Source organism: Xenia sp. Carnegie-2017, unplaced genomic scaffold (assembly GCF_021976095.1).
Source record: "Xenia sp. Carnegie-2017 unplaced genomic scaffold, XeniaSp_v1 HiC_scaffold_6, whole genome shotgun sequence".
Classification (NCBI taxonomy): Eukaryota; Metazoa; Cnidaria; class Anthozoa; order Malacalcyonacea; family Xeniidae; genus Xenia; species Xenia sp. Carnegie-2017.
Window position 1 is genome coordinate 20,547,389 of NW_025813526.1, and position 21,835 is coordinate 20,569,223.

Here is a 21,835-nt window from a genome sequence, read left to right on the forward strand (position 1 = left end):
ACCCTTCACTTAGAAAGTACGACTTGAGTCCACTGTACTTTTCAAGTGTTCGCTGTACACACCTTTTCCAACGAAAGCCACCTTGTTGAGACATGTTTCAATATTTTGGAATACTCATGTCCACAAAACTCCATATATTCAAGTAATATCCCTTTTCTCTTGGTGCTTTTTTCAAACCAGTAGTAGAGGTCAATGTGCAAATCTTCAATGTTCACTCCAATTACTTTTGCAAAAGAGTCATGGCCATTATTGGCAGCTATGTGCACCACATGGCAGGGGCAACGACTAACAAAAATATCTGGATTTCTTTGCTTACACCGAGATGCGAAGGAATTGTTCTTTCCAATCATGGAGTTAGTGTTATCAACACTAAGGCTTACTGCATTGACCCAAGGGATACTGTCAGCCCTGAACTTCTCCTTAACAGTATTAAAGATTTCTTCTGCTTTTGATGTGTCACGACCAGCTGTGACACACATGTCATAGAAGTGGTTTGTCACACATTTTGACTTGTCCATATCAAACAGTTTTATCGTCACTGGATTCATTTTCTTGACATCAGTGTCACTGGATTTGTCAATTCCAAGACAAAATGGGTGAGTTTTGCAGGTTTAAACATGTATTGATGGCAGTGGGGTCCCATAGCCTTACTCATAATTGCAGTTGTTTTTGTTGCACTGCAGGCATATGACTGAGCAATTTTGCTGTCTGGGAAAATAGTTTTAAAGAGTGGTCCAAGATTCCCTGCTGTAGCAATTGGTAAATTATGTTGTATCAAGAAATTTGTAACCATTACCTCTGCTTTTATGACATCTGTTGATGTAGAGCTTGCTGCTTTGAAAAACTGTGAAATTTGTTTGCTTGTTTTCGACTGTGCAACAACCATTTTTTGCGATTCTCTTTCACAATGGACTTTAACATCTCTTAGTCCTTGATGATCGCACCGAACACGTTTATTGCAAGGAACACACCAAAATGAATATGCATCACTTTGAACACGTTTAACTGGATACGCACGTTCCCATTCTGTGTTGAACTTGGTTTTATATTTCGCTGCACCTCTGTCTTCTCCTTTTGTGTTTGAAACTGAACCTCTCTCTTCTTGATCGTCGGATATATATTCATTAGGTTCATCCGCAACTTCCGCCATTTTAAAAACGTGATAAAATGTGAGAGACTGGTAATGATGACCTAATTTGGAACAAGTACTCTATATATGGCCATAGTCGAAAGTCCGTCATGAACTAAATAGCTGGGTAACGGTTTGCTAAATTTAACTACGGATTAGCACAGAATTGGCGCAAGAAACGCCAAAAATGAAATAATACAACAAAAAATTTGTTCTGTCAGCTTGCGCCACTATTTATCGTGAGATTTTTCTGTCTTGTCGTGAGACCGTGAGATTGAACTGAAAACAGTGAGTCTCACGACAAAATCGTGAGACTTGAGAGGTCTGCCAAACACAAGTATTTTCCAGCGTGTTTACTTCTTGAAAATTAGGCCTTTTTAAATGTCAACATTTCCATTGCAAACATCGCGCAATTAATTTAGGTAAAGAGACAAAAAGGAAGTAGTCTTTAAAGGCTGTAGATTTGCTCCAAGACTTTCGACCAAAATAAAATAGTATAATCCTTGTCCAGGGGCGTAACTAGACTTGAAGTAATGGGGGTGGAGAAAATTTGTTCTGCAAAGGGCGTTGCCCACAAAAACCCCTTAAATCATTATGGCTAGCAAATTATAATCATTTCTATGATTGCATACGTTGTTTATTAGTAAACATGATTGAAGATTAGGTTTCTAACACATACATTAGTACAAAACCTGTTTTTGAAATATAAACCTTAACCGTTTCGGACATAACAGTAAAACAATGTATATTTGTTCTCATATCAAGAGTCTTAAGTGAGAATCATCTCAACGTACTCTTGAGATGTTGCTTTTTACTTAAATTTTATTCTGAGTTTACGGTTTTTTCTGGCTGCCCAAGATTTTAGTACTACATCCAAATGAATTGTATCTATTAAATCCTTCACGGTTAAGAGGACAATCTCTTCCAGCCTTTCACTTTTCATTGTTGAGCGCAAATAGTTCTTGACAATTTTCATTTTGCTGAATGATCTTTCAATATCAGCCACACTTACTGGAGCAGTAAACAGAAGTTTGTAACATTTATAAACGTTTGGGAAAATTTCTTTATTTTTGAAAGCAGTGTTTCCGGCGTCGTGGACTGTCTTACATTCTTTCTCTGTCTCATTTACAAAGTTAACAAAAATCTCAAGTTCTGCATACAGTGACATACAATCTACGCTTATTGATGGAGGAAAAAGTTCGGTGACCTTTTCAACTTGTTCAAAATTTGGTTTAGTCAGTGGAGGCTGAAGGATAACAGCTAAGGGTTTTATCTTTTGCAAACAACTTTTTATGTTATCTCTATATTCTCTGATGAGGGAATCGAGGACCTCAATCATGCATTTTCGATAGTTAGTTTTTAGTGACATAATTGCCAAAGTCTCAGGGTTGTCATCCAAACGTCTACTTGATCTTTTATTACTCTTTCTAGCAAACTCTTCCTCGGGATTGGAGCCTAGAGTCTTCGCAAACTCAACACTCGCATCTATTTGGTCATTCAATTCTGATTCACTGTGCCGTATTCTTTCCAGTGATTTAACAGTTTCATCAATCAGTTGAAGACCATCAAGGATATTGAGCTCTGGCTTCTGCATCTGTACTGTCAGGATCTTGGTCTTCCTCATGATAAACCTCATAAACATAAGTGCAAAAACAAACTCAAATTTGACCATTTTCTTACAGAGCGAGGTTGCTTTGGTTCTGGTTAATGAGTTGTTGTCAATTTTTGCTATGTCCGCTAAGGCATTTCGTATGGCTTCAAAAGATCTCCATACCGCTTCAATTGATTCACTTCTATACACCCATCTCGTCTTTGAGAGATTGCGCAATTTAAGAGCATTTTCAATTTCTTCCATATGTTCTTGCAACATAGAATCTCGTTTACAACTTCTGCTGAAAAAAACATACAGCTCTTCGAGCAAGCTATACATCTCAACAAATGTAGAGGCCTTTGAGCAATGCTCATTGAAAGTGTTTGATCTAAAAACATATAATTTAAAAATTATTCAACCTAGAGACTAGTCTTAAAAATATTTAAAAAGATATAGTTAATGCCTAAGTAATTTTTACGGCAATGTTTAATGCTGTGCATTTGACACATACCTATGGCCTTGACATGGGATGTATGGAATGTTGCGTCCAACAATTTCCTGCAAATGTTGTTGAACTCCATTAAAAGTCCCAGACATTGAAGCTGTGTAGTCGTAAGACTGATACACTAACCCATCGTGACCAATAGGTAATCGTGATTTAAGGGAATCAAGAATCTCTTTTGCTTGGCCTTCACCTGTTTTATTCCTTGTTTCTTTCATCTCCAGTATTCTCTCGTTTGGCACGTTGTTTTCGTCAACGTAGCGCACTGCCACTACGAGGCGGTCCGTATTTGAAGTGTCAGGAGACGTGTCGGCCATGACTGAGTATATTTCAGATGAAACGATATCTTTTACGATGCGATTCCTTACATCTTCAGTCAAAAGGCTAATAAACTCATTTTGTGACATAGGTGATAGGTATTTTACTGAATAAGGTTTCATGTTCTTGTCTGACAGCCATGACTGAAGTCTAGGGTTATGCCTGGCAACAAGATTTGATATTTGGATAAAGTTTCCCTCATGCTTTTCATCATGCCCTCTGAAAGCTAGCTGTTGTCGTGCCAATGTTCTTGCGATGTCTAAAAGGATCTTTATGGCTTCTTGGTTTCACAAATTGTTTTCTTCTTCTTGTATTCTTACTTCTCTTAACTTCTTTTCCAGCATTACATCGACGCTTTTCATATTGCAGGCAAAATGTACCAAATCACTCAAAGCAATTTCGTGGGATTCGGAAAAATAATGCTGTTGCATCTTTCCTTTTTATCTTTACCCACGCTTCTCATCTTATCCCATGATCGAACTCTAGTAACCCAGGTATCTGACGCTTTCTTTCTTCCTGGTCCTCTCGGAAAAAGAGCACAAACAATACAGGATGCATAGTCCGCGTTTATACTGTACTCTAAATGGGGATATTCCTTGTACCAAATTGATGAAAACATACGTTGTTTGTGTTGTGCAATGCTACTGTTCTCAGGGTAACGATTGAGCTTTCGTTGGATGGGCCATTCTCAATTATTTTTTTTTCTGAAGATCTGTCAACAGTTTTGGACGGTCGGCAGGATCAAGCAGCAGCTCGATCATTTTCTTCTTCCAAAACACCAGTTTGAGATTTCGCAGGGCAAATAGCTTGGAGAATATCCTCACAATTGCTTTGTAAAAGTATGGCCATGTTACTAATCTTCTTTACTTATTCAAGGACATGCATTACAATTTCTTGAGTAAACACTATTTCTGAGGACAACGTTTCAGTGACAGTTTTTTTGCAGTGGTTAACATTTTCAGCCAATATGTTTAATTCAGCTACAAGTTTCCCATGACAGGTGAGATTTCTCTCCTCTTCTTGTTCGTTAACAGATTCTTCATCATCAACCTAGAAAAGACCAAAATATAATTACTTTAGAAATAACATTTTAACAAATTAATTTAATTATTTCAACGTCATACTCAGATATTACAAACCACATCCATAATTTCCTCTTCTCTGAATCAACTTCATTTATCTTGTTATCTATTTCAAATATTTCGCATACATTGTGTACTTCTAATGCCACTTCAAGGTTTTCCTGCAAGGTAGCATTTTAACAAACAGTATTTAACGTTAGAAAACGATACATTGCCTGAAAACACAGGATGTACGGTTAGGGTTAGGTATATGTGTGCAAATGTGCTATACAGTTTTACAAATCATGAGAGTTTCTTAATGTAACCTTTTGTGATATATCAGTATCATTGCAGAATTTTTGTTTTACACTTTTGACTTCTCCTTCATGCATTTCATCACTGCTATCACATGTAACAGGGGCAGTTGGAAGGATCTAAAATAAATAAGAATACATTAAAACTTTATGGTATGAGTGTCCTTCACAATAACAGAGATAGTTGCTGCTGCAACAGAGCAGAATAACAAAGTTTTGTGCAACACGAATTATCAATTATTTCACATAAATTGAACGGCACTTATACAGAACTAACCAGCAATTTTCTAAGAGATGCTAAAAACTTTCATTTTATTTACTATGTACATATATAAGTAAGTGACATTTTACTAACCTTAGAAAAATGAAGCGTTGTTTGTGATGCTTCTACAACATCTTGGGATTTTGCCATACCATTGTGTTTATTTGAACTGTGCTTCAAAAAATTATCAGCATTCATTTCTGCACCACAATCTTTACATTTAACCTTTCGTCTATAAATTCGTGTACGTTGAGGTTTTGTTTTTTTTGCGCGGGGCTCCTGAACGTTATCATCTTTAATTCTAGTTGCGCCTCTCTCTTAAGAGAAATTTCAATTAAATTAGAAATGTATCTGAATAAACATCAAAATTATGACAGCAAACAATGAACTCACAACTCTCCTTCGGTAATCGTGGGTTTACAAACTTCGGTAAATATAACTAACCTTCCATTGAAAAGTAGTCTGTTGTGTTCGAGTGACTCGCCATATCTCTTTCTTAGTATACTCTATACCTTCAGTAAGATTCCAGCAAGATTCCAGTGTGAATTCACTATATATTGCCTTCGTTTTCCAAGGTATAATCTATAATTTCGTATGATGCATATGACAGGGAATATGATATGCATTTAGGAAGTTAAAATGTATCTATTGGCCAATCAGTGTAAAGCGACTGAAGCGAAGAATGTCAAAAGTTCAACATGTTGAACTTTCAAAGCGACTAGCTGACGCAACTACGCTACTAGCTTAGTAACCACGCTGTTTCAGCCTGTAGAATTAAGCCAAAATTGTCAAAAATGAAGGTTTGTTATTTCCACTTAATAATCATTTAGTTGTTTTCGATGGTATGGGCCGCATGGCAATTTTTCTACTTCCTGAACATTGCCCTGCCACTTGACGGCAATATGCCCTGCAAAACACTGTTTTCAGCAAAAATACACCCCCACACCCCCACAACATTTACGCCCCTGGCCATGGTATTGAGACAAAAAAGAAAGTATTTTGGTAATCAAAGCCTTGTTTAAAGTAACGCTCTATAATCTCTTCGCAAGATGGATTTTCAGCGCGACTCTGACTATTCATTTTCCAAAATAAAATGCGCTCGAAATCGCTGCATTATACGCTGTAACTGTAATTAATCTAAGTAGTTCCTTCGTTTTGCAATCGTGATATGAATAAATGGCAGTAATAGGGCTATTCGTAAAGTGTTCCGTTATGATCGTTGATGTTCACAGATGCGACATTTTGTTGTGTATTGAAAACGTATACTTGTGCATAAAGTATTTATGTTAATGTTTATATAAAAGGAGTTGGTATATTGAGAAATATTTAGTTGTGTAATTTCATATATTTATTCGTGTTTGCAGATACGGGCCACCGTAATTTAAAATATTTGTTTGCGTCAAAAGTTCACAAAATGACAAAACTTTGCATGATGAAGTGTCAAGTTCAAACGTTATCAATTTTGAAGTATCTCTGATTACTGAGATGTGGCAAAATTATTCAAAATTAGAGATTTCGAGATTAACTACTCTGAAATTCCTTTTTTTAAATAAAAACTGCCCCTAAAATCTTGAGCCCCCCAACTTTTACTTGCTTCTCACGCCCCTGATCAAGTTATTTGTTTATCCAGATCAAAAGTTTACAAATGACAAAACTTCATTAACCACGTTTCAAAGTTGGAACGCTGACAATTCCAGAGAAGCTCTTAACTTCATAAATTATAAATCTTTAATTTTTGAGCTATCTTACTTGTAAAAGGCTGGCTACCCCGTCTTCCTTTATGATTATTTCAGTTAGTTTGCATGTAAGTCAGGATGTTCAATAATTGAAATAAATAATAGTAAACTGTGAAAGGTTTATTTGCATAAAGCTTTTAAGTCAAAATTTCTTTGTTTTTACTTCAGTCATAGCTAAAATAAAAAATTTGCATTTCATATTTTATTGGATATAAACAGAATTCAATATTTTACAATAAAAATATCAGGTGATTAAAATCAAGCATTTATTAAACATTCCGATTTCTTTATTATCAAGCAAAAGCAAACACATCATGTAGTTGGTTGCGTCGCTTTTATCCTTTTTGAATTTGTGAAGGTATGTTGATTTTAAAGTTTACTCGCCTTTATGTAACGGTGTATTCTAACATTCTGATTTAATGTTTTGTGTCCATGCATAATTTTTTTTTTGTTTTGATGTCACGAATATTATAGTTAAATATAACTTATAAATTAGTGCCACGTATGTTTTATATGGATAAGTTTTCTTCATTTTGGTGGGATTTTCAAACACAGACAAATTTTGGATACATTACACGTGGAAAATACGACTTTTCTCACATCAATACCAGTTTACTCCAATCGTTTATTTCAAATTACATTAATACAGCAAAGTTTATTAAATTAAGGTGTTGAGTCAAAATAATGACACGTCAAAGAATGTTACATGTGCATGTCGTTATGTGCAATAACTTTACTTTTTCTAACATGGCTTTTATCAAGATTTGTACAACATTTTATACAATATAGGACTAGAATATTTACATCGAAAGAGAGTATGAAGTTTATTACCTAGATATCTTATATTTCGCAAATTTTGCGTTAGATATCTTTGGAAAAATTAGTTGCAACAGATTTGCATGATCATTATCTTTGTGTCCTTTCTGTGTCTTTGTTGAAAGGCATTTTTGATATGAATAGCATTTGTTGATATCGATGGGTTTTTTAAACAGAGAAGCTCTGTTTATAGATTTTCTTATCTTCATAAATTATAAATCTTTAATTTTTGAGCTATCTTACTTGTAAAAGGCTGGCTACCCCGTCTTCCTTTATGTTTACTTCAGTTAGTTTGCATGTAAGGCAGTATGTTCAATAATTGAAATAGATAATAGTAAACTGTGGAAGGTTTATTGGCATAAAGCTTCCAAGTCAAAACTTCTTTGTGTTTGCTTCAGTCTTAGCTGAAATAAAAAATTTGCATTTCATATTTAATTGGGTATGAACAGAAGTCAATATTTTATAATAAAAACAGCAGGTGATTAAAATTTAAGATTTAGTGAGCATTTCAATTTCTTTATTATCAAGCAGAAACAAAGACATCATGTAGATGGTTGCGTCGCTTTTAATATTTTTAAATTTGTGAAGGTATGTTGATTTTAAAGTTTATCTGTAATTGATTGTTTTTTATGTAATGTGTCACAAATGACTTATATAATTAATTACAGTACTACGCATGTGTTATACGGACAACATTTGTCAATTTTGATGAAATTCTTAAACAAACGGTAATTTATTTTGGACCATTTACCATTGTAAAGTACTGACCTTTCTCTGATTAATGTTATATGTATGTAGAATCTACAAATTTGGCAAGATGAGTCAAAATAATGACACGTCAAAGAATGTTAGATTTGAATCTCATTATGTGTAATAATTTTACTTTTTCTAACATGGCTTTTATTAAGACGTGTACAACATTTCACTTTTTTCATTAATTTGTTACGTCTTATACAATTTACAATTCTTTGGTTAAGCATATTCTGAATCATCAGCGAAAAACAGTCAACAAGATCTTAAAGATCTTTGGTCAATTTAGATGGTATGTCAACGTACAACCATTAATATTTTATTGAATATAGGACCTGAATATTTACATGGAAAGAGAGTTGGAAGTTTTTCATTTAGATCTTTATATTTCGCAAATTTTGCGTTAGATAACTATGCCAAAATTAGTTGCTACAGATTTGCATGATAACTATTTTGTGTCCTTTCTGTGTCTTTGATGAAAGGCACTTTTGATATGACTAACAATTGTTGCCTTTCATGGGGTTTTTTAAACAATTACAAATAAATGTTAGATAATTTAACTTTGGAAAACACTGAACTTTTCAGCATCAGCGCTAGCAATACATTCCAACACTTCATTTCAAATATTATTCTAAAAATTGAATAAAATGTGTCAAAATAATGACACATCACAGGATTTCAGTTATGTATATCATTATACGAAATGATTTTAATTTTTCTGACATGACTATCTTCAAGAAGCACAACATTTTTTTCATTTCTTATTGGATTCTCTTGCTAAAAATCTTATGCCTGATCAACGGAAAACAATTATATTTGATGCATTTTAATTGATGTCAACATAAAATTCATTAATGTCGACACAAAATTAGGAAATTGAACGAGACTTACCTGCAGTTGAAGTTCGATTGGGATTCTATTAGCATCTACCAGAGCAGAGATTACACGAGATACTACGCATAAGCTCATTGGTCATATTTCAAAGATAGTGGCCACATGAACCGCCTAAATGTGCATATGAAGGATATGCAAGGGGCAGTAAATGATGGTGGGCGTGTAATCTCTGCTCTGTAGATGCTCATAGAATCCAATAAAACTTCAACTTGAGGTAAGTCTTGTTCGCTTTCCTAATTCTATTAGCATCTACCGCAGAGATCCCATGAGATTTGAAAGTCATGTGGACACACTTCATGCCTACACGCCAATACGACAATAAGTTATAAACATATTTTAATTGGAGATGTATCAAACATACCCAGAAATAGTAACAAATATGAATTCAAAGTATTTCCTCCACTTGCACTATACATGCAAGTATATGCGTTCTCAACTCCATTCCAAGTTCAACTAAAGACAATTCTCATCCAATATCTGTCTTATTGGGACGCTGAAAGAATGGCATTCCCAAACTCTGCATTGCCACGTCGAGACACAACGTTCTTATTGTAAAGCTGATGAAAAACGCAATCAGCCTTCCAATTTGCAGCTTTCACTATAGAGTTTATCGAAACATTACATTGCTTCGCTTTATTGGTGGCTGCGGTTCGTGTACTATGTGGTTTGCACGTTTCTATATGAATTCCTACAGATTGCATGACAACCTTTATCCAACGAGATATAGATGACTTCCATACTTTATGAAAGGGTCGAATTGTGCTAAGAAATAGTTGATTTTTCTGAACCAGAATGGGAGCAGTGCGTTTAATATATTCTTCCATGACTGAGGCAACACATAGTCGGTGATCGGCAGGGAACTTTGGTATCACTAAAGTAGGTTGAATGCGTGTTAGTCCAGACTGTTTGACAAGATGGTCGATATAGAAGGTGTATGAGTCTTCTTCCTTCTTTACAGTTAAGAGTTTCATGAGGTGGAGTGATTGGGCACGCCGCTGTGACTAATGTACATTGCATTACCAACTTATCAGTAAGCTGTTGAGGGTTAAGTCTTCTACTGCGGGATGTGTCTTTAAATACTCTAAAACAATGGAGGTGTCCCAGGTCACTTGATGTCTTGGTAGTGCTGGTCTAGATTGGAGCACTCCCTTCATAAATTCCTGAACCATATGATGTGTACCAATCGTAGAATTCTCTTCAGTAATAACGAATGAAGATAACATACTTCGAACAGTGTTTATGCAACTGTAACGCATCCCTTGATCAAATAGGTAATGTAGAAAGTCTAGAACTACCTGTAAAGTTGGATGAAGGGAGTCTGCATTTTGTTGTTCTTTTGTTTGATTGGATGGTAAGCTCAGGTTGCTTTTGTTTTTGGGTAGGAGAATGGGTCGGTGAATCATTAATCTTGCCAGCATCGGATACCAGGATTGAGTGGGCCAATTCGGCACAATAAAAGTTGTCCGTGCCTGGGCCATTTCTATTTTTTCTAAAACTTGTGATATAACACTAAAAGGTGGAAAAGCATAAAGAAACAATTTACTCCAATCAATGCAAAAAGCGTCAATAGTCCACGCCTGTGGATCTGGGTGCCGTGAGACATAGGGTTTAAGTTGATAGTTTAGTTTAGAAGCAAACATGTCAACTTCTGGGGTCCCAAAATGTGCTGTTATTTCAAGAAATAATTCAGCATCAAGCTTCCATTTTTTGGAATAATCAAATGTTCTGGAAGCTTTGTCAGTCACCACATTAAATTTCCCAGGGATATAGCTGACAGTTAGCCATATGTTCCTGATTCTGTACCACGCCCAAATTTCCCTTGCAATTTTATCGCCATGGTGAGAGTGGCAGCCCCCCATGTGGTTAAAATATGCAAGGGCAGTGGTGTTGTCAGTCATTACTTTAATGTGGGTGTGGAGAAGATCTCTACAGAGAGATTGTAGCCATAATAGCTTTGAGTTCCAGACAATTAATGTGCGAGTCTTTTTCGGTGATTGACTATTCGCCTCCGGTGAACTGTTTGTTAACACTTGCGCCCCATCCCCTAAGGTAGAGGCGTCCGTATACAATACGTGGTCAATCTTGCCGTGATTCAGATGTTTTCTGGACTCATATGCATTTTTAATCCACCAAGATACGTCCTCCAGTACCGAAGAGGAGAGTTTCAATGTCGCGTCAAAGTAACCCCTGACGATCGACATTTTGGACTTCCGAAGGAGACATTTTTATAGATTGGGGTTGCTTCAGCTGGACTGGATCTATAAGAAAATCAATCTTGTATCCACTTACAGCTGATAAAATGGAAGGATCATGAGTTAGCTCCCTCCACTTCCCAATAAATTGCTGTATCCGGCCTACAACTATACTACAATCATTGTCTCCTCCAGACATGATAGAAGAACTACACTCGCGTTTGCTAAAACTTACACGATCGAGAGTAGGAGTCACTGCTTTCTTAGTGTTTCCCCCTGTCTCGACTTTCCTCTTCAATTGGTTTTGATAATAGTTGCGTCGTTGGGCTCGGCTTTGCAATTGACCACCTCGACGTTGGAACAAAAAAAGTACATTGGATTTATATGTGCTGGTCGACCGTTGATCATTGCGTTTCCGTTTTTGGCTTGAGAGTTGCTGTGCAGCCTTTTTGCTTTCTTTTACTGTTTTCAGGCGTTCCTTTAAATCATCACCAAACAGTTCTTCAGCAACAGGTTCCTTGTTACTGCTGATTGCCTTATAATTTTCAACAAGTCCCTGCGGCACATCTTCAGATCCTGATTAGCTGAAGCGAGAAGCACAATTCATTTGGACAGCCCATCCCGAATAACTTTTAGTGTACTGGTAACGGTGCATGTGTTGTAGGGTTTGTTCCAAGAGATGTAATAATCGTTTCCGCAATTCGGGAAATCGGAATAAGGCCCTTTATTAAGGCTTCTTGCATGTAATTTTTGTAGACGTGCATCCATAATACGTGTGGATTTCCTAGCAATGTCCCAAATTTCTGGGTTCACCTTTGTAACTCTTAACAGGTCACATTTTTCGGGTCGTTTTACCCCTTTCTTCCGTTTTCATAATGTTTAATGGACAGAATGCTGGTCAGGATTTTAGAAATGTTTGTTCTCAGTCACTTCGTGAATCAGCTCATCTACCAAAGCATCGCTTTGGTTTGCTAGAGCTGGAGCTGTATCTGCAACTACAGCAGCAGCCCCGTTGGTTGAGTGTTCGTCACCAGTTTCACTTTCAGACATATCAACATCGTTCATTTGGCGTGCAGCATCATAAGCCTGCTTAAGCTCTTTTACGACAGGACCAAAAGTATTCAACAAAACAGTAAGTTGATCGACTTTCTGGTTAAGGTCATCCAAATAGTTCTCCCGTCATTTCCTTCTTCTAGGAGATTGTTGTATTTGGCTTTAGCAGGGTGTTTATACCCGGCCCAGCCAGATTTGCTCATTTTGTAGACGAGCCGTTTCTGTTCCGGTTCATTGTCTACATTCACGTCTCCTAATAAGCCCGACAGCGTCGGATTAGGATGGTTATGCAAGAGCGTCAGGTCATCTGCTTGCTCAATTGCTTCGCTGACTTGTGCCATTTGTTGTTGAATAGATTATCTAACCACAGAAAAAGAGTTTGCCGCGCAAACTTAGTGGTTATGCAGGTATTTTGTCCTGTATTGTTTTTTACAACTTTTTTGTCATTCTAAACAGCCGGATGGCAAATTATTTTATGCATTATTCGTATATGACCAAACACGCCATCTGTAATGGCGGTGAGCAAGGTAGAGAATGACCAAGGTGGGCATGCGTAGTATCTCGTGGGATCTCTGCGTTAGATGCTAATGGAATCGATGATTTTTAAGGCAAATTGATCGTTATCATTTCCAGTTGCATGTATTTCTTGTTCTGTTTGGTTGGTGTGGGCATTCACACTCACGCATCATGGAAAGTCAAAAAAATGTGAACTTTGGGAAAAATTCTGCTAGGCTGTCATTTAACACCACGTCACCAATGATAAACAACATGTCTTTGTCCACCAAAGTAAGCCTTCCTTTTGATTTCCCACCAACTATGTCTAAAGCAACAAAATAAACGTTCACTCGATGATAAGCAATGGCTGATATACTATGATCCTTATATTGGCCATTATATGACCCACCAATTAAAGCTTGGAGGCGTCTTGTAGAATGGTGAATTCTTGGTGCAGTTGCTTATTTGAATGAAAATTTCGTGTCTCTTGATAACACTCTTTATTTGGTTGCCAGTGTTTTCCGCCATTTGTCAGAGACCATCAATGTTTTTGTCGTTACGATAACATTGAAGAGAAGTAACTGTTCCGTGTACTGTTTTACGAGCACTGATAACATCCATAGTGCTACTTTGTAAATATATGTTTAAGACACTAACATTTTCACAATTTTATTTTTAGAAGAACAAAACAAAAGACGAATACGAAACCTGCAACAGTATCGAATTAAAAATTTGCGGGCGGTGAAGTTTATGGATCCTTATGCTTTGTTAATTAAACCAATGCTTTGGTAATATTCTTGACTTGTCGAATAACTGCATTGAGGGATTTGCAACACACAAACACCTGGTTTCATATTGGGATTTGAGTGTGAGCTTTGTATTGCTGTTTTACAATGCGCATCACCAAAAAGGGTATGTGACTGATTGCTTTCTTTTAAAATGTATCGGTTCAACATATGAGAGTGATTTCTTGATTACTAAGTTTAATTTAATGAAACAGAGACTTTGTCGTGGTGACAAACTTAAAGATAGATTTAGAAAATAGCAAATATCATGGTGAATGGTGATAATAACAATGTAATAGTTCTTAAAAGAACTGTTTTAACCAAAATACTAACCAAACAATTCAAAGGAACCGTTATTTACAGCTAGAAAGAGACACTATGCATTTCGGCAGACTACTCGTCAGGTGTCAACGTCTGCTAAATGAGAACCTCCAAACCATGCTATATTTATAACGTTACAAAAGGTCAATGTCATCCCTATTTTTAGAGATGACACTTAAAACAGAGACAGATTAAACACGTAATCCTTTGTCGGCAAAGGACAGGATTAGTCAATTTAATTAATACCGACTCCATGACGCGTAGCTGGAATAACGAGCGACATTTTTTAATAATTCTAAAGTTTTCATCAGAATAAGCATTGACACAGCGAGTGTTGCTCAAAGATGTTTTCCAATCGCTGAATCACATAGAATCGGATTTTCACTTTACACCCACGTTTTGGTAGTTGTTGTAAAGGAACAGTTTTATTCCTGACAGAAGCTGGTACATGCTGTTTTATTCTTTCACTCAACCTTGAGAAGTCCTACCTACATAGCGAGCATCACACTCACATTTAAACTCGTAGACTACATTGCTTGATATTTGAGCAGGGAGAGACTCTTGGGAGTGGGTGGAAGAATAGTTCTTTGAGAATATAAAGACCACATTGCATGCAAAAACATTCGGTGATATTTTTAGTTTCTTGATGTCATTAGAGGCCTTACCCATCCAGGGAAGTTTAAGGAAAACAGGGCACTTGGCCGGTCCGAAAAGTTTATTCCGTTCATTGTTTGTGGATAAGAAAAGTTTGTCTAGCAACTTCTCCGGATATCCATTTAACACAAAAATATTCTTCAGTGAGATAAGATCACTATCAATAAACTCTTTTGATGGCAATCTATCAATTAGCCTTTTTAGATGTTCTTGTACACAAACGCAATGGTCAGTTCTTAACAAGCATTCATCGCAAAGCAACATTCACTGGTTTGTACAAACGCTTTGACTCTTTCTCTTCGCATAGAGAAAAGATTTCTATAGTGAAGTGTTTGATAAGGCGAACGTGCAATGTGGTCTTTATTTTTGTGTTAAAGGGATATCCGGAGAAGTTGCTAGACAAACTTTTCTTAACCACTAACAATGAACGGAATAAACTTTTCTATCGGCCAAGTGCCCTTTTTTCCTTAAACTTCCCTGGATGGATAAGGCCTCTAATGACATCAAGAGGGAAACTAAAAATATCACCATGCAATGTGGTCTTTATATTCTCAAAAAGAACTATTCTTCCACCCATGTGGGTGTAAAAGTGAAAATCCGATTCTATGTGATTCAGCAATTGGAAAACATCTTTTGAGCAACACTCGCTGTGCCAATGCTTATTCTGATGAAAACTTTAGAATTATTAAAAAATGTCGCTCGTTATTCCAGCTACGCGTCATGGAGTCGGTATTAATTAAATTGACTAATCCTGTCCTTTGCCGACAAAAGGATTACGTGTTTAATCTGTCTCTGTTTTAATAGTCCAGTCAATCTACGACCAAAAACACTCTAAGCTTGAACAAATTTCCACAAAAGAAATTCCAACTGATTTTGGTATATTTGATATCCCTTTACAACATATCGAAAGTCCCACAAAATCCTAGCACGGCAACATCGTGTAAATTACGTTTTATTTGAGGCATTTGGATTGAAAATCTGAGCGACATGGAAACGAGGCTCAAAAATTAATGTATTAGATTTTATCCTTTTAGAACACTTAGTAAAGCACAAATATAAATATTATAGATTAAATACAAGTGGATAATGATATTTTGTAAATCAATTAATATTTTGTCCTTTATTTACGTCAAAAATGCTGATCTTGCTGTTTTGGGTACTAATTTTCGCTGACTTGGTAGTTTTTTAGGCAAACGCGTGTTTGAAGTACGTTTGTTTACGTATATTTTGCACGTGTTTAGATGGATATTTATTATATTTAATGTGACTTCCCTTTCAATACTTCAAATTGTAGCTTTGGCTCATTATTGGCATCAAAATGTGACGTTTCTTTGTTCTCCTCAAGGTAAGCAAAATAGATAACTTGAAGACAATGAGTTAATGAATGTATTATTTAATTGCTATTACATTTTACAATGAATGAATACGTCAATATTGTAGGTCACAATAATTTAAGTTAAAACTAACAAGAGGGGGCTATAATTAGCGACCTAATTACCAAATACAATGTTTGCATTATAATACCGCGTTCAAAGCCATAGATACATTAGGGCTGTAAAATATCGCATAAACCAGTAAATAAAACCAGGCTTTTTTGTGTTGTCGAACACTATTTTGCTTGTGAATCATTATAGGATGGATCAAATTCTGCGTCAGTACTGTGCAATATGTAAAGAATCAATTGTGAACAACGGGGTGGCTCTAACATCTAAAGGGATAGATGGTATAAACCGAGCTAGTAAAGAAAGAGGCGATACAGTTGACGTCCGTGAAGGTGACAGCGTTCACATAGCATGTAGGAAACGATACACAAATCCATCGTATATTTCTAAATCGCTACGTCAGAAGGAAGAGCGTCATCCCGTACCAAGAACCCTTCGCTCACAAAGTTCAGTTCAGTTCGATTTCAGAAGAGATTGCTTGTTTTGCGGAAATGAAATTAATCAAGAACAAGAGCGCAAAAGGGGGCGTGTTTTTTGCACTGTTAGGACTATGGACATTCAAGACACTATCTTGAATGCTTGCAAAGTGAGATGCGATGACTGGGCCGAGTCCGTAAAATCAAGGATCCAAAGTGTGCATGACCTACCGGCAGCTGACGCAATGTATCATCATCTATGCAGTACAAACTTCAGGACAAAAATGAGAATTCCAGCGCCATTTAATGACCAACCACCGCTCAAAAAGCGCAAATCAGGACGACCAATCAACAACACTGCCAACGATGCATTTTTAAAGGTAGCTCAATATTTAGAAAACATTGATGACCAAGTTACTGTATTAGATTTAATAAACAAGATGGAGGAGTATTTGGCGGAGTCCGCGACTTCACATTTACACGTATAGATCAGGCCATTACTCTTGCTGCAGGCTCATCAGTATTTAATAAACGGAGTAAAAGTACATGTCGATCCACAGCTTCTGTTTCAGAGGTTAGTCTTTGCACGTAATACCGTTGATGATTTAGAAGAAGTATTTCAATACGAGCTTTGTAGTTATCCAGCAGCCTTGTTCGATTCCCCGCTAACGTTGCGACAGCCTCAGAAGTCTAATCTTGCAGACACATTGTGGGAAATGCTGTCACCTGATGCTAAGGCCGGCCCGGTCGGCGAAACCAAATTCGTCATTGATGGAGGAGCTCTTCTTCATCGCGTACCATGGCCAAAGAAAGCAAGCTATAAAGAATTATGCCAGAAGTACTGCCACTATGTAAAGCAGAAATATGGGGCAGGAAGTTGTATTGTTTTTGACGGTTATGATAACCCATCTACTAAGAACATGGCGCAACAACGAAGATCATCCGGAAAGGTTGGGGCAACAGTGTCATTCGAAGCTGACATGAAAATAACAATGAAAACAGATGTATTCCTGGCTAATATACACAATAAGAAACGACTTATACCTACTCTTCGAAATTATCTGGATTTGAATGGCTGTACTACACTCCAAGCCGATGGCGACGCTGATCTTCTTATAGTAAAGTCAGCTGTTTCATGCCATGAAATCTCCTACCGTTCTTGTTGGAGATGATACAGATCTTCTTGTTTTAATGTGCTATTACGTCAAAGTGGATGAGGGATGTGGTCTTTATTTTCGTCCAGAACCAAAGAAAACAACTAAACGTAGAACGGAAAGAGTATGGAACATGAGAATAGTGAGATCAGAGCTGTGAATCTCTGTGTAAAACATTTTGTTTCTTCATGCTATTGCTGGTTGTGACACGACATCCCGACCCTTTGGCCTTGGAAAATCGGCACCTCTTAAGAAATTCACAGATTCAAACTATTTCCGTGAACAAGCATCAGCATTTGAAGTTTCAAACGTCAGCATGAATACGGTTATCCAGAGTGGTGAAAATGCCTTGGTCTGCATGTATGGAGGAAAAAGGCGAGACTCTAGACAGTTTGCGCCACAGGAAGTACTACGAGAAGGTGTGCACTAAAGGCCGAATGGTAGAGCCCCAAAGTCTTCCCCCAACATCTAGTGCAGCCAAGTATCATTCATTGAGAGTCTTTCTTCAAGTTAAGCAATGGCAGAGTCAAGACGAAGGATTGTTGATTGATGCATTTGGTTGGAAAATGTGGTTATGCTATCGTACCTAGAACAACTGATCTTCCAGCAGCTCCTGAAAACTTGCTTAATATGATACGATGCAACTGTACCACAAATTGTTCAACTGCAAGATGTACCTGTCGTAAAAATGGACTTCACTGCACAATGGCATGTGGTCAATGTAGAGGTACTGGTTGCACTAACAGTGGTGTTGATGTTGAAGATGATTAACAAAAGCATGAAATGACAGAAATGTCTTTGTAAATCAAAGTACACTATATTAACCATATGTAAATTTAGTGACACTCTTGTATTACTATGTAACCTAAAGGATTCCTTTTTTCGGTCGTTGAAGACTTAACATGATTTTAATAGCCACGCTGCAGATTTATATAATCAAATATGATATTCGTTAGGTCAAAGCAGTGTTATTTTGTAATTTTGTTTATAGCCCTCGTTTTCATGTCATAATTTCACAGAAAACATTATTTTACGAAGTTGCCGGCCCTCAGATCGGGATTTTAATATGTTGTTCTGTACATGAAAGGAAAGATATTTTGAAGAGTGAGCTTGTGGGAATTAGTTCAAGATTCAACCATAAATCTACTGGACTATAAGTGTCATCTCTAAAAATAGGGATGACATTGACCTTTGTAATATAAATATAGCATGGTTTGAGGTTGTCATTTAGCAGACGTTGACAACGAATAAATGCATAGTGTCTCTGAATGGTTCTTTGAATTGTTTCATTAGTATTTTGGTTAAAACAGTTCTTTAAGAACTATTACATTGTTATTATCACCATTTGCCATGGTATTTGCTATTTTCTAAATCTATTTTGTTTTTTAATTTGTGTGCATGGGAGTGTATGTAAATGGAAGGTGAGCTAACTCCCTTTTCCTAATCTTTTCCTTCATGCTCCATTTCTCTCTTATAACTTAATTCCATTAACGTCTTTTTAGTTTTTTTGATTGTTATGCAAATGACATATGGAGTTAAGCTCAAATGCCAATGGTTACTCAAATCTTTGGGGTCCTGTGCCCCCTTATCAATAAGCCTATGCCACAACAAATTTTTATTGGAAGAAACAGACACGTTGTATAGTTTTGATGATGTAAATTTAAGACAAAATTTTAGAGCTTTTTTTTCATTTTTTAGATTTTCCACAAACATTTTAAATGTTAGGCATGTTTTGATTAACTTTAAATGCATGCAAAAAACTCGGCAAATAAATTGTACATTTTATGGCAATTACATGAAATTCAGATGTCGATTACATACAGAATACTATAAAATTGTAACACCAGAGTATACCACAATATTTACAGTGTGTAATTGATTAATTTTTAAATTTTTGTTTTTCCATCAAACGTGACATTTCTTATGTTTTACATGTTTTTTATTGGAAGGAAGAATAATTTCTTATGGTTGTTACGATTGATTTCTTCGAAGGCAATCAAATCTTTTATAAGGAATAGGAATTTTTAAATGCAAAGGCTACATTACAGAACACTCTGCTTCATATATATTTCCATTGTACAGCTGACTAAGTAATAATTGTATTCAAGTAGACAGCCTGCAAAACTTGTGTGTCAGTTAGACAAATTATTAAACACCTTCCTAAGTGATAATATAACTCAGTACCTCCATTTTCATTACAACATGCAGTGGCGTCGCAAAGTGGGGCCTTGGGAGGGGTCACGCCCCTTTAAAACTGGCTGTGCCCCCGTGCCCCATCTGAATTTTAGATAAGAGTATTTATATGCATCGTTCGAAATTGAAAAAGAAGCACATGGCATTAATGTAGCTCTTACGGAATTCGCACAACTTTACTGTAAAGGAAGTATTCTTTAGCTGTGCAGACTAGTTTGCGTTGCATTTACCCTTTATGGGTTGTTAGCCGAGTGGTAAAGATTTCAATTCTATAACAATGAAAACAAAACAATAATTCTAGAATAATTTAAGTCTCTAGTAGGCAAGGAAGAACAAGTAATATTGTGATGCTTATCATGAACCACATTACACCATATCATAGAACTTGTATAAGATCGTGGACAAGTATACTCGTAGACTCAAACTTGTAGACACAAAAAATAATATACCAATGACTAAGAGTAAGGCTCTAAAAATACTGAAATTCTGGGAGTATTTATAATATGAAAACATTTCATTAAAATCAATAATCAATCTACGTAACGTTATAACACGAAGAATGTACAAATCCACCAAGGTTAAACTGAGAAGTTAAAAATTGATACTATTCATGTTGTGATAAATATTTCAAAAATTTCCAGTGCAGAAGCAATTTTGAGGGCCATTTCTCTAGCGAATGACGTGGTACAAATTTTGTGCCCCTCCCCTCAAAAATCTCCTGCGACGCCACTACCAAAATGTAGCCAAATGCCTAAATGCAGGAAAAATAAAATGTCCAATTGCGTTGTTTTCAACTGCCATCCTCGATATTCATTTACACGTACAAGTAAAACTGTAACAGTACATAGCTATGTTTGATCTTCAACACTTTTAGTTGTCTAAAACTCTAATTAAAGAGCCATAATATTATCAATTTTATGACTCTTAGATGCAGTCAAGGAAGAAATCAATAACTCCTCTCTGCAGAAAGTACTTACAGATGTTGAAAAGAAACTTGTTGATCTTTTTTATCCAAGAATGGAAACAATCATTACGAACAATCTCGAAAATGGGAAAATACAAACGTCAGTGGTCAGAAATTGTTCAACTTTGAAAGATCAAAAAATATTTCGTGATGAAAAAAATATTGTCGAAACTTAAAGATGGAGGACACAAGTGTGGGATTGTACAAAAATATGTAAAGCAATATTGTTTACCCACCTCAATTGGAACAAACATTAATGATAAAGTTAGAGCTGCTGTGGACAAACTTCGTGATGTAAGAAACAAATTAATCCATGCACATAAAGAAGTTTCTGATTCGAATTTCATACAATGGTTTGTGATATTGAAAACTCATTTCAAGATCTAGGATTTTCATTCACTGAAATTATCAAAATAAAAGTGAACGAAACATATTTTATTCTTTTCAAGCAACTTCCTTGCAAATCAAATCACGATGTGTTAAACGTACAGAATTACGAATCAAATCACAGCAGATCTCAATAACTTGCGCAGTACTAACAATAATGAATGAACATATTACTATATTTCTGGTAATCCTGGCAGTGGTAAATCTCAATTAGCTAGGACAAGTTTAGAAGAAATGTATAACCTGTTTGACTGGGAAAAGAATACAACACTTGAGATGCCTCGAAGGAAAAGATATCGACTCTCTTTTAAAAATTATGCTGAACTTTATCAACGATTAAGCAATGATAAAACTGTCATTGAAAATATTTCAAAGAAGCAAAAGAAGACAAAATTAAAGATTTTCA

At 36.2% G+C, this 21,835-nt stretch overlaps 2 protein-coding genes and 1 long non-coding RNA gene across 3 annotated transcripts; 2 read left to right on the top strand and 1 right to left on the bottom strand.

The window, feature by feature from the left end:
* Positions 1–1,940: 1,940 nt before the first annotated feature.
* Positions 1,941–3,823, bottom strand: LOC124457294. The gene is made up of 2 exons (XM_047007569.1): positions 3,232–3,823; positions 1,941–3,108 (listed from the first exon to the last, which is right to left on the bottom strand). The coding sequence occupies exons 1-2, from the start codon at positions 3,660–3,662 to the stop codon at positions 1,941–1,943; spliced, it is 1,599 nt and encodes a 532-aa protein (XP_046863525.1). The 5' UTR covers positions 3,663–3,823.
* A 3,025-nt stretch (positions 3,824–6,848) lies between these two features.
* On the top strand, positions 6,849–7,272 carry LOC124458449. The gene is made up of 2 exons (XR_006953191.1): positions 6,849–6,981; positions 7,212–7,272. It is a non-coding gene; the product is annotated as an uncharacterized LOC124458449 (long non-coding RNA).
* Positions 7,273–13,130: 5,858 nt separating this feature from the next.
* LOC124457296 lies at positions 13,131–17,903 on the top strand. The gene is made up of 2 exons (XM_047007570.1): positions 13,131–13,161; positions 17,275–17,903. The coding sequence occupies exons 1-2, from the start codon at positions 13,131–13,133 to the stop codon at positions 17,901–17,903; spliced, it is 660 nt and encodes a 219-aa protein (XP_046863526.1).
* The last annotated feature ends 3,932 nt before the right edge of the window (positions 17,904–21,835 follow it).